Source organism: Dermacentor albipictus, chromosome 9 (genome assembly GCF_038994185.2).
Source record: "Dermacentor albipictus isolate Rhodes 1998 colony chromosome 9, USDA_Dalb.pri_finalv2, whole genome shotgun sequence".
Lineage (NCBI taxonomy): Eukaryota > Metazoa > Arthropoda > Arachnida > Ixodida > Ixodidae > Dermacentor > Dermacentor albipictus.
The window spans coordinates 39,070,935-39,084,828 of record NC_091829.1 but is presented as its reverse complement, the minus strand read 5'-3'; the positions used below and the strand labels follow the sequence as shown (position 1 = coordinate 39,084,828).

Here is a 13,894-nt window from a genome sequence, read left to right as displayed (position 1 = left end):
CGGAGACCCTGGTTCGATTCCCACCCAGCCCGTCTTGCAAGAGTTGAGCCAAAGCCACTTCTCCTCTGTCGTGACGTCACGGTGTCACATGATTTCATGGTCACCGCCGCGCCTGAGGAGCTGGGTTGAGCCCTCGTAATATGCTTCGCATAAAAAACACACACACACACACACACACACACGGAATGCCGGGATCATAGAGTTTCTAAATAAATACCCTAGAGGGAAATGTGGCGCTAGTGTCTACGGGGGCTCTCATGAGTGTTGCCTATACCTACATGGGAATGATGAGAAGCACGTGCTTCCGATTGACTTCGATCTTTAGACTAGTTGCGTTTGGCCCAGTAAACGAAGCTATACTCAAACATTATCGCGTAAAATCTCATTTTACTTCCGTAGTATATTATATATTGCACAACACATTACATAAAGTATGTATGACTTTCAGATTGAAGCACTGTTTACCACCAGGGCACACCAGGGTACGCATTCTTCGGCAATTCTGTTCCCTATTTAGCGCCAGAGAATAATTATTTATTTATTTTTATAACAGCCGTGCATGTACTTATATAAAAATACTCATCAAGTATTTATGAGAATAAAAATTTTGCAGTGGGAGAAAGTCTCGCGCCTTTGATAGAAATGGTACAAGTGTCGTCTGCTACTACGTCTGCTCTCTGCGAACGCGAGACTTTTCCCGCGGAGGACAGGCACTTGCGAACTCTCTGGCTCTTTCGAAAGACTGCGTCGGCTGTCAAGACTGCTGAACATCTTCAAGTACATTTAAGCACATCTGCAGCAGTGCTAGCTAGGACGCTTGTGGCCTCCTACGGATATGCTTCATTATATCTTATATTGGCGTACCGCTTCTGAAGCGTGCGCCAGCAGCTGTTATGGCGTGTTTTGCACTTACCCATTTTGCGGCAGCAGAATACAACCAGAAAACAGCAACCTTTCCCACCACAAGTAAGTTTGTGTTCACAAATGTCCTGAAACACACATTTCAATGAGCACATAAACGAACAATTCGTAATGAAGCCCTCAATCAAATTTGAATGTCAAGCCACTATAAGTACAGCTGTCCATGTCTTGTATCAGTAGTGCCTTCTTTTTGCTCTTCTGAAGTTTCATAAAGCACGTAACGCTACAGCGCCAAAATAACACACTTTACAGACCAAGATACAAACGGCCAAAACATGTTCTTTCAACGTTTACGATGCCGTAGCTTTCTCGACAGGGCTTAGGCACCACAACGCGACACAAACATCGGCTCAGCCACTGGCCCAGCGCGCTATCGCCACTTCGAGCAACAGAACCAAAGGCAGAGAGCATTGCGTCGCAATGTCCCACTGCGGGTTACCGAAATTGCGGTTGGATCGAAACCAAAGCTGCCAAACAATATCTGTAGGTCAATATCGTTCGCCGGTCAACAGAGTACTAATCCGTAGCCTGTACTTCCCATCATTTCCGTGATGGTTGAGCGATCGCAGCGCCAGATTTCCCTCTAGTTATAGTAATATGAAACTCTAAGGCCGGGATGATCCAGATGGTGGTGATGGTGATGAGGCCTACCCGATCCACCTCTGGTCTAGCGCACTCTCACTTGATTTCCTTGTACTACTAAGTGCCCCCGCGGGAGCGCACGCATTCCATTCGCAGATTTTACGAGAGCGATCTCAGTCGGAACGACGCGCTCGATCCGTTCGTGATTCGGCCGAGCGCTGGCCATCTGCCATTGGAATTCAACATAACTGACTGACCGACTCTGTTTTGCGCATGCCAACCGCAGACACTTCCGTACAGCCGGCCGTCCAGCCGTGGAGCCCAGAGCTTGGGACCGGGGGAACTCGAGCAACATCGATACCACCCTCCACCGGAGGCGTTCGAGCAGCAGGACCCACTCTTCCCGACCACGCCCGAGCCAGCTCCGCTGCAGGAACAGGCCCCTCCTCCTCCGGTACGTAGAGTGCACACGTGCGACCGCACTGCCTTAAGTAGAGCATAAGCCAATCATGCTAAGGGAACATGCAGTTACCATTCTGTCATTGAATGCAGTCGCGATGTAATGTTAAAGGGGCACTGATGAAAGGTGAAGGCAAACATCGACCACAAGACGCGTCTACAGAACCCATTGACAATGGTTGTCTACGTCAACAAACGGCCGGTTCGCGCCTCCAGAGTGCCGTAGCGAGTCGAAAATGTTATGGAAATGTAGATCTCAACGACAGAGAGGTTGCGAATTTGTCGCAGAGGTGGTAAAGTTTACCTTACTAGAGTAGTTGGAGCCAGTACAATAACAATAAAAAAAGAATCATTGCACTAAACGCCTGTAAAGGATGCACCGCCCCTGATATAGACATGTTGAGGCAAAGCCGCCGTGCTGCATTTTTGGGGAATGAAGTGAGTTCGCTTCGACTGAGCATGGGTCGTCCGAGGCAATGGTCTCTGGAAGGTGGCCTCGGCGGTACAGCGCAGCAGCCCGCAGTACTGCGACGTTACTTTCGGCCACAAACGTTTGCTGCGTTCAAATAAAGCGAGGCTACCTTAATTTTGCTGCCGACTGTACGTGCTCGAACTATAAAGAAATTTAACAGTTCTGTTTAACCCAGGTCGCATAATCTTTTGACGCCGACCTTAACGTTGCTGAACATTAGCCTTCCCTCTCCTCTCTCTCTGCATTCTGCCCTTTGCAGGAGAACGGCAGAGGCAACGGCGATCCGTTGCCGCTGCTACAGCAGCAGCAGCAGCAGCAGCAGCAGCAGCTCCTCGAGCAGCAGCAGCAGCAGGGCGCGCTGCCCGAGCCCCCGCGTGACTACACGGAGACGAGCCGCTCGTCGTGGTCCAGCAGCAGCAGCATGTGGGACCTGAACGGAGGCGACGAGCGCCGGTACTCGGTGCCGCCGTCCACGCTCTCCGAGCCGGCCACCGCCAGGACGTACAAGACCACCGAGGACCTGCACGCGTGGAGCATCTACAGGTACGACAGCCACGCGGCCTCTGCTCGACAGAGGGGGACACATTCGAAGAAGGGACGGTTGATTGATCGACTCGTTGATTCTATTCGTCTATTTGTTTACTTATTGAACTATTTTTTTTTTTACTTTTTTCGTGTGGGGGCCTCAGGACTAAAAGCCCTGCCCGGCACCTGCGTAAGGCCTTGGCTCCTATATAATTGATTGAGTCAGGGACTGAATGAGTAAAGAACTCACGAAATGGTAGCGCGGGGAGCTCGCGACTAATTCGGACCACCTTGGGCTATTCAACGTGAGCCTAAATCTAAGTGCACGAGCACCTTTCTGAATTGTACTTTTAGATGTACCCACCACGGCGGAGAACCTAAACCGCGATCTCGCGTTCTGCAACATAGCTCTACTTATTGGGTCACCGCAGCGGGCGACTCGGAAGTCATCCGATACACTCAGTGGGCCGAATCGTAAACTACACTTAGGCGCACACCTCGTAAACGCGTACCTCGTATAGTTTTTTTCTTCTTTCTTTCTTTCCCTCCACCTTTCCATCTGTGCGGAGTGTCTGGCTATAGAGAAGCCGGATACTCATCTCGCGCCATTCACCACCTTTACTCAAAAGAAAAAAAAAATTGCCTCCCTCCCTCTTTTCCCTCGCTTCGACTGCGCCAACGCAGGCAGAACCTCAACTCCGACTTCACCGACTCGGCGCTCGGGACGTCCGAGAAGTCGCAGCCGCCGTTCGGCAACTTCCAGCTGCGCGAGTCGACGGTGCACACCATCCTCAACCACCCGAAGTACGGGCCCAAGGAGCGCAGCTCTGAGCTCGGCGTCAACGTCAACACCTACCTCAGGTAGGCCGACTCGGCATCGTTTCTCTCTCTCTTCGGTAGGCTGCGTAGATTCTTTTATAAAGAAGGTTATGAGTGCGGCGAACGCGTCGTTTTTCGCAGAGGAGTTCCTAGGCGGGACGCACATATTTGCCGCTAATGACGTGAGACAGAAGGCTAATTAACAAACATTTCTTAACATTTCATTACAGCCTTGGGACAGGTTGTGTATACGACACATTTAGCGGTAGTCACAATTAAATGCACGCGCGTGTTTCTCTTTTTCTTTCTTCCTTTTTTAAGCTTGAAAGTCGAACCTAATTGAATGAATGAATGAATGAATGAATGAATGAATGAATGAATGAATGAATGAATGAATGAATGAATGAATGAATGAATGAATGAATGAATGAATGAATGTTTATTTGACAGAAAAAAATACAAAGCCTGATACAAAATACAAATGCAAATTCAATATATCTATCGCCGAATTGCAACGCTGAATCATCGAAACCGAGCGTGCCGGGAGCTCAGGAAAAGCCTGCCTATCACAACACCAGACGGAAACGCCCGGCTACGAAACGTGCGACGAAGTTTCACACTGAGCGCCGCGGCTAGTCACGACAGGTGCTCATCTATGGCAAGTTTTCCCTAGCGAGCATCTGAGGCGACACGCCATCGTTCAAACTTCGTCACGCACCTCGCCACGAGGCGTTTCCATCTGATGTAGCAATGCGATACATTCGGTTACGATATTGTGCAGTTAGAAAAGAAAATGGGGATCAAATAAAATGCGATTGCTTCCGTAGCATGCCATATAAACAGGACTCCCGAGGCTACAATAAGAAGAAACGAATTAACTTATTCAATTCTGATACTCACGTGATTTGCGGCAGAGCTGTCGAAGCATGTCCACCTCGCGTTAGATTATGCGTAGTCTAAACAGTAAAATTGTAATTTGAGCTCGCGAAACCTAACGCGTAGCCTACAGTAGCGTTTAGATACGCTTGAGCGAGTTTCCAGTGGCGGATACTTGAACAAGGCAATTACTAAATTACTAATTACTATGCTAATTCAGTTGACGTCAAATACCATTTCGTACTTTCTTTTTCATTAAGGTGCTCTCGATGGCACCGAATGAAGTTGACCAAGTTATAATTTTCCTTGACGGAAAACTGTGTATGTACCGTTCATCGTACAGTGTTAAGCGAATGTGAGCATCGTTGGGACCCAGGGTCGCGTATCCTATCGTTGTCATACAGTTGTTGCGGATCTGCGTCCGAACAGCCATTACGGTTCCGTGGCAGATGAAAAAAAAGATGGTTTATTTACAAAGTTACGTGATGAGAGTTTACATGTGCTAGTCCGAGCTCGAGTACTAGCACGAGCATGAGTAGGAGCACACATACGAATCCGGAGCACATTCCCACAGCAGGCAAGGTCCACTTTTTATGCACTCCTTTTTCCCATTCCTCTCGTCGGGGGATTTCACTGTTCTTCTCGACCAATCACAATGGTTGAACCGTTCGCAAATACCGCCTCTGACGTGGCAAGCTGGGAACTTGATGTCGAAGGCGTCCCTACGGAAGTCCTCCACGTTCGCCCCTTTGATTAATTGGTGGGTCATTCGTGACGGTCCGGTTGTCAGGGTCAGGCTCCGGTAGTGTGGTATTCACGAAGGACCGCGACCGTGGTCGCCTCGACGTGAGTGCCTTTGTTTGCGTGTCGCCGTATATGTCGGGTCAGTCTCGTCCAGGTGGGCGCTCGTCTTGCCGTTCAGCTTTGGTCGCATTCATTCAGTAGCCAGTTCCTTCGTCCTGCGAAAACGACGATAAAGCGTGAAGGGCCTTTTATAGTTGCACGCTTGCCGGTGAAGCATTAATCGTCGAGGAGGGATGCCGGGTAAACAATGCATGCTAAACGTCAATCCTAACAGTGTAGCAATAGAGTGTGGCGATTTCCTTTTACCCCTGTGATGAAAAAAAAAAAAGGTTCGGCCTGCCTCGGGTGCTGCCTCCGCACCCAAGCTCGTGCCTGGGCATCAGCGAGCGACCGGCGGGCGTCGTCACGGCCGCGCCGCCACAGGGCCGCGAGAACTCGAGCGGCTACGACTCGAGCGACGACGACCGCAACCAGCTGCAGGGCCGGCTGGCCAACCCGAAGAGGGCCCGCAGCGACCCGGACTTCCGCAGCAGCCACGACCTGGTGAGCACCGAGCCGTCGGGCGTGGCGTCGGCGATATCCGCCTACGAGCGCCACCGCAAGCAGAACCACCGGCTCAAGGCGAACAGCGAGGCGGACCTGATCGCGGGCGAGGAGGAGGAGGAGCGCCGGTGGGACGTCATCCCCAGGCCCAGCACGGCGTCCACCACGACCGCCGCCGCGGCGGCGGCGCCGGGCTCCACGCACAAGGTTTGAGGGTTCGCCTCGTATGAAGTTATCATCATCATCATCATCATCATCATCATCATCCTAGTTACGCCTACTGCAGGGCAAAGGCCTCTCCCATACTTTTCCAACTACCCCGGTCATGTGCTGGAAAACAGAGAGCAATGTGTGTGGAAGAACATAAAAAAAAAGAAAGGAGAATGATCGAGTTTTGCGTACCAAAACCACGATACGATCATGATCAAGAGACGCCGCGGTGGGGTGGCACTCCGGATTAATTTTGACCGCCTGTAAGGTTCTTTAAATATTTGAGGCGCAACTTGGAATCAGCTAGTGCAAGATAGGTGTCATTGGAGATCGCTGGAAGAGGCCTTCGTCCTGGGCGGTGGATATAAAAAGATGGTGATGATGATGATAGATTTCTTTGACCGCGCATGCAATGCGCGGTACACGAGCGTTTTTGGCGATCCGCCTTCACCAGAATCCGGCCGCCACGACTGGCATTGAACCCGCGACCTCGTGCTCAGTCGCGCGACGCCATAGCCAGTGTATAGTCATAGCTACCGCGGCAGGTAACGAGAAAACAACAAATAATGAGTCATTCCACTTTGTGTAGGTGGATGACCAGCGAAGCTGTTATTTAGCATACGACACAGAGGTGACAGAGAATTTTAAACATAAGTACGGATTCATTTACCGTAATTTTTATACTACTCGCGTTATACTCAAACGCGAGTTCATGATATCTTAGTTGAAATCAAGAAAAAGAAATGGGCATGGGCAGGAAATGTAATGAAGAGGGAAGATAACCGATGGTCATTAAGGGTTACGGACTGGATTCCAAGGGGAGGAAAGCGTAGCAGGGGCGGCAGAAAGGTGCGCGTATGAGATTAAGAAGTTTGCAGGGACGACATGGCCACAATTAGTACATGACCGGGGTTGTTGGAGAAGTATGGGAGAGGCCTTTGGCCTGCAGTGGCCGTAACCAGGCTGATGATGATGATGATATTACAATGCAAAAGCCGACATTCTCATGGGCCACAGGCTTATGTTTTTTCAACGACAAGATAGAACAAACTTTATTGCCCAACGGATAAGGTGATCTACCCACCCCCTGACACGAAGGTCAGGGGGCGGGTGCCGCCGCCTCAGACGCAGGCTGGGAGGTCTTGGGTCCCAGCAGCCTCTTCAGCCAGTTGGACGAGCCGGAGCTGGAGCTCAGAGTCCGAGCTGCGCAGCGACAAACGATTTTCAAAATTTTGTTTATTCATCGCGTAAATTGGTGTCCGTACGTGTACTAGTAGTGTGAGCGATGCATGCTTTGAACCAGCGCTTTTCAAACCAGTTAATTGTGGAGACGTCTACACTGGCATTCGAAAGGCCTTCCTTTTTTTTACTTTTTTTTTATCAGGAAAAGCAGTCAGCGGATGGCCGTTTTTTCGTCACGTAAATTGGCGTTACCATGGGGAGCGCTGTATGCACTCTGTAACATAGCTTTCTAGCGAAATGGTTGGATCTGCGACCCAACATTATAACCTAAACATATTCTAATCACGTTCTATGATATTCCCCTTTACCGTTGATATACAGTGTTGCTAGCGACATATTTCGACCGGAACGCTCATGAACGTTTTTAACGAATTGTAGTTGGACCAGGTTTGCTATTGCGACGTCACGGGAAATCTTAGACTGGTATAGCTGGAGGGTTAGACTCTTGGTGGGGAATGGAAAAAGGGGCCGAGATTCATGGAGCCGGAGTCGTAGCAGGGATAAGTAACTAGGAGAGATAGGCACTAGGCTGCAACACATGGTACACTCGTGACCAAAAGTATGCGGACCAGGGATTCCGCGATGAAAGTGATTTTCTCCGCTGTCTGTGAATGCAACTTGAAATTAAAGGGTGCAGTCCAAACTTGGCATAACGAATTTTCTAGTGCCCTCGTCAGTTTCCCTTAATGCGGATTAATTACGAAGAAATTGTTCTTTCGGCGACCTTGTGGTCCTTATACTTTTGCTCACGGGTGTACATAATGCCCGAGTAGCCCAAGCATGCTAAGTTATACTATAGTTCGCCACCATGCTTAGAAGTGTATATGCCAATGGAAATCGTCGACATTCCGTCCGCGGCTTCATTAACCCCAGCATCCCGTAAACAGTGAAACGGTTACGTAAACGCTTCAAACGTTCTCCCCGCTACACTTCTACTACACCGCTACATTCTGCTACCTATACCAGTGGACGGCTCTCCGTCGATTGCGCATTCTCGCAGGGCCCTCCAAGCCGAGCCGACTCCCGCATGGCGGGAGACCGTCGCAGCGTTGCCGGCTCGCACGTCTCGTTGGGCTCCCGGGCGACCTCGCAGAAGCAGGGACTCATCCGGTCCTCGCTCTTCCCTCGAGACTCGCTATATTCCAGCCTGCCTGGCGGGGAGACGGACGTGTCTCTTGTCAAGCACCCGCACTTGCAGGTATAAGGCAACTGTGACTAGGTCATGTATACGTTTCATGGCCGGAAATGCGAGACGCGGGGCGCCCCGGGTAGAGTGGGCAAGCTTACTGACGGTAACGCGTGGTGGTGTCTACTCGAGCGTTTTTAACATTGATTTAGCATGCAAAGTACGAAAGACTTCCGCAGCGGAGCAATTGCAGCATCTAAAATGAAGGTTTGGGCACATAAGACCCCACAACGAAACTTCTTCTAGCAAAGGCGACGTTATTTGCAACGTTATGTAGAGCTATTCGTGTACATCATCAATAATAGATGATGTACACGAATAGCTCTAGACAACGTTGCAAAGTCGTTCTTATATTAGTGTTAGAAAACATTTCGTTGTGGGGTCTTGCGTGCCCAAACCTTTATTTTACCTGCTGCGATTGCTCTGCTGTAGAACTATTTCGTGCTTTGGATATATATCTCGTGTGTGTATGTATGTATATATATATATATATATATATATATATATATATATATATATATGGCATGTACGAGGACGAATTAAGTGCCTCCTGTTGTTTTCCGATGTTTATTTCAAATAAAGATGAGCACTGTGTTAATAGGAGCGTAAAACGTATGGCGTTCCCAGCTGTTGCCTGCAGAAAAAAAGGTGAGACCCTCGTCGAGTGCTTCTCACGGGATTACATTTATGAGCTAGCAGACCCAGGTCTCTGACAGAGCAGCTGAACATCACGTCCTATCAGCACACGTCGCAGTACGCCAGAGCGTATCGCGGATGCAGACATATGCAATTCAAGCGTATGTTAACATTCCGATGCACTTCAGCAACGTCATGCTCGTCAGTAGGTCGTATTGTGACAATATAGGCCGCGGTAACGGCCTAGCTAATGAAGGTATTGATTGACGAATACAAGGCGATTGCTGCGCACGAGTGGCCGAGTGGGTGAAGTGTTCACCTCGTGCCCGTAGCGACTGTGGTTCGAGTCGCGGCTCCTGCGTTGCCGAAAAAATGCACTGCGGGTACCGTGGATGGAACTGGTCGCCGAAAGGCCGAGCTGGATGCTGCGCGCAGGTCTGGATGGTATTACCGGCGTCTACATCGCCAATCCGTGGTGCGGATGTCGCTCCCGGTGACTGTGGTGTCCGGCTGTTCGTTCGGCCGCCGGAATGTGGATAAGGGAAAGCTCTGTGCCTTCATGCGCGTTTTGTTTTGCTTACCCCTGGGTATCCCAAGAGGATGAATGCCTCTTGCTTTTCGCGGTGGACGCATCAGCACACCGCTAGCACCTCCACATAAGCTACTAATAAAACATGTTAGGCACTGAACGTGGCCAGCGGAAATAGCAGGGAGGCCGTTCAAACGTACGTATACCACGCTATCATACCCCCCCCCCCCCTACCGCACGTCAAAACGGACCGGAACACGTCGCTGATGACCCCCCCGCCCCTACTGCATGTCAAAACGGACCGGAACACGTCGCTGATGACCCCCCCGCCCCTACTGCATGTCAAAACGGACCGGAACACGTCGCTGATGACCCCCCCGCCCCTACTGCATGTCAAAACGGACCGGAACACGTCGCTGATGACCCCCCCCGCCCCTACTGCATGTCAAAACGGACCGGAACACGTCGCTGATGACCCCCCCCCCTACTGCATGTCAAAACGGACCGGAACACGTCGCTGATGACCCCCCCCCCCCCTACTGCATGTCAAAACGGACCGGAACACGTCGCTGATGACCCCCCCCCCCTACTGCATGTCAAAACGGACCGGAACACGTCGCTGATGACCCCCCCCCCCCCTACTGCATGTCAAAACGGACCGGAACACGTCGCTGATGACCCCCCCCCCCCTACTGCATGTCAAAACGGACCGGAACACGTCGCTGATGACCCCCCCCCCCTACTGCATGTCAAAACGGACCGGAACACGTCGCTGATGACCCCCCCCTACTGCATGTCAAAACGGACCGGAACACGTCGCTGATGACCCCCCCCCCCCCTACTGCATGTCAAAACGGACCGGAACACGTCGCTGATGACCCCCCCCCCCCTACTGCATGTCAAAACGGACCGGAACACGTCGCTGATGACCCCCCCCCCCCTACTGCATGTCAAAACGGACCGGAACACGTCGCTGATGACCCCCCCCCTACTGCATGTCAAAACGGACCGGAACACGTCGCTGATGACCCCCCCCCCCTACTGCATGTCAAAACGGACCGGAACACGTCGCTGATGACCCCCCCCCCTACTGCATGTCAAAACGGACCGGAACACGTCGCTGATGACCCCCCCCCTACTGCATGTCAAAACGGACCGAAACACGTCGCTGATGACCCCCCCCCCCTACTGCATGTCAAAACGGACCGGAACACGTCGCTGATGACCCCCCCCCCCTACTGCATGTCAAAACGGACCGGAACACGTCGCTGATGACCCCCCCCCCCCCCCCTACTGCATGTCAAAACGGACCGGAACACGTCGCTGATGACACCCCCCCCTACTGCATGTCAAAACGGACCGGAACACGTCGCTGATGACACCCCCCCCCTACTGCATGTCAAAACGGACCGGAACACGTCGCTGATGACACCCCCCCCCCTACTGCATGTCAAAACGGACCGGAACACGTCGCTGATGACCCCCCCCCCCCCCTACTGCATGTCAAAACGGACCGGAACACGTCGCTGATGACCCCCCCCCCTACTGCATGTCAAAAGGGACCGGAACACGTCGCTGATGACCCCCCCCCCTACTGCATGTCAAAACGGACCGGAACACGTCGCTGATGACCCCCCCCCCTACTGCATGTCAAAACGGACCGGAACACGTCGCTGATGACCCCCCCCCCCCCTACTGCATGTCAAAACGGACCGGAACACGTCGCTGATGACCCCCCCCCCCTACTGCATGTCAAAACGGACCGGAACACGTCGCTGATGACCCCCCCCCCCTACTGCATGTCAAAACGGACCGGAACACGTCGCTGATGACCCCCCCCCCCTACTGCATGTCAAAACGGACCGGAACACGTCGCTGATGACCCCCCCCCCTACTGCATGTCAAAACGGACCGAAACACGTCGCTGATGACCCCCCCCCCTACTGCATGTCAAAACGGACCGGAACACGTCGCTGATGACCCCCCCCCCCTACTGCATGTCAAAACGGACCGGAACACGTCGCTGATGACCCCCCCCCCCCTACTGCATGTCAAAACGGACCGGAACACGTCGCTGATGACACCCCCCCCTACTGCATGTCAAAACGGACCGGAACACGTCGCTGATGACACCCCCCCCCTACTGCATGTCAAAACGGACCGGAACACGTCGCTGATGACACCCCCCCCCCCCCTACTGCATGTCAAAACGGACCGGAACACGTCGCTGATGACCCCCCCCCCCCTACTGCATGTCAAAACGGACCGGAACACGTCGCTGATGACCCCCCCCCCCTACTGCATGTCAAAAGGGACCGGAACACGTCGCTGATGACCCCCCCCCCCCCCTACTGCATGTCAAAACGGACCGGAACACGTCGCTGATGACCCCCCCCCCCTACTGCATGTCAAAACGGACCGGAACACGTCGCTGATGACCCCCCCCCTACTGCATGTCAAAACGGACCGGAACACGTCGCTGATGACACCCCCCCCCCCCTACTGCATGTCAAAACGGACCGGAACACGTCGCTGATGACACCCCCCCCTACTGCATGTCAAAACGGACCGGAACACGTCGCTGATGACACCCCCCCCCCCTACTGCATGTCAAAACGGACCGGAACACGTCGCTGATGACCCCCCCCCCCCCCTACTGCATGTCAAAACGGACCGGAACACGTCGCTGATGACCCCCCCCCTACTTCATGTCAAAACTGCCTGGCTGCACTTCTTGGCGATTCCGGTGTGCAGTTTGGAAGGCGGGTGATCAGCGATGACGTGCGGTCGCTTTTGACATGCAGTTGGGGAGGGAGGGAGCGACGTGGTGCTTTCCGTTTTCACATGCAGTGGGGGGGGGGGTAGCGTAGTGACGAGTTCCGGTCGGTTTTGACATGCAGTTCGTAGGCTTCCGTCATCACGGACGAATTCGTCAGTATTCTCGCGCTGTTGAGGGATCGCGTCATCAGCGACGTGTTCCGGTCGATCTCTCTACGTGCAGTTAACGTCACCAGCGATAAAGTCCGGTTGATTTTTACATGCACTTCCGGAGTCACAAGCAATGACGTCCGGTCGGTTTTAACATGCAGCTCCGGGGAGGGGGGTCGATCAGCGGCGACGTCGGCGCACTTTCGACATGCAATTGGGGATGGGGTCGTATGACTGCGTGATATACGTACGTATGAACGGCCTCCCTGCTATTTCCGATGGCCACGTTCACTGCATGACAACCTTTATTTGCGGCCTCTGTGGTGGCGCTAGCGGTCCGCTGATGCGTCCACCGCTGAGCACTTCAGGCCAGACCGCGAGAAGCAAGACATCCATCCTCTTAAGATACCCAGGGGGTATCAGATACACAGAGCTTCCCCTTTTCCACATTCCGGCGGCCGAGCGTACAGCCGGATATCGGTCACCCGGGGCGACATCCACACCGCCGATTGGCGATGCAGACGCCGGTAGTACCATCCAGACGTGCATGCAGCATCCAGCTCGGCTTCTCGCGACCAGTTACAACCACGGTGCCCGCACCGCATTTTTCGGCAACGCAGGCGCCGCGGTTCGAACCACAGTCGTTACGGGCACGAGCTGAACACTTCACCCACTCAGCTACTGGAGCGCAGCAATCGCCGTGTACTCGTCGACCAGTACGTTGATCAGCTGGGCCGTTACCGCGGCCTACGTTCTCGCAGCTCGATCTGCCGGCGAGCATGACGTCGCTAAGTCATCCAGGCACACTTAAGGGACTCCACCTGTAGTAAGTCTTCAAGATGTATTGCGAAAATTGCAGAAGTGACGTGCCACTTAAGGCCTCGTTGTCCGTTCGCGAGGCCGCTGGTTGCTGAAGTTTTCCAGTACTCACTTTGGGGAGTTTGCTGTTCAAAGCATGCAAGAACACTAAAAACAACAGTACTGGGGAGTATTTAACCCTGTAATGCCCCAACACGTTTACATCAAGAATTTACAGAATTACTTTACAGAATTACTTCACCCTTACATTTTAATGTTCTTAGTACAAGCTAATTACCATAGTAGTGTCAGTTTTCTAAGAGAGAAAGAGAAAAGGATAAGTAGAAAGGCAGGGAGGTTAACA

At 52.5% G+C, this 13,894-nt stretch overlaps 1 protein-coding gene across 3 annotated transcripts in view; it reads left to right on the top strand.

Moving 5' to 3' along the window:
- The window catches only part of LOC135916505 (ATP-binding cassette sub-family G member 8), a 337,391-nt gene that overhangs the window by 305,615 nt on the left and 17,882 nt on the right, over positions 1-13,894 (top strand). For all 3 annotated transcript variants that reach the window (XM_065449893.1, XM_065449892.2, XM_065449894.2), the window contains 5 exons: positions 1,790-1,957; positions 2,694-2,977; positions 3,644-3,820; positions 5,788-6,208; positions 8,454-8,651. In XM_065449893.1, the coding sequence (XP_065305965.1) occupies positions 1,790-1,957; positions 2,694-2,977; positions 3,644-3,820; positions 5,788-6,208; positions 8,454-8,651 (1,248 nt within the window). The remainder of the gene's footprint in view (positions 1-1,789; positions 1,958-2,693; positions 2,978-3,643; positions 3,821-5,787; positions 6,209-8,453; positions 8,652-13,894) is intronic.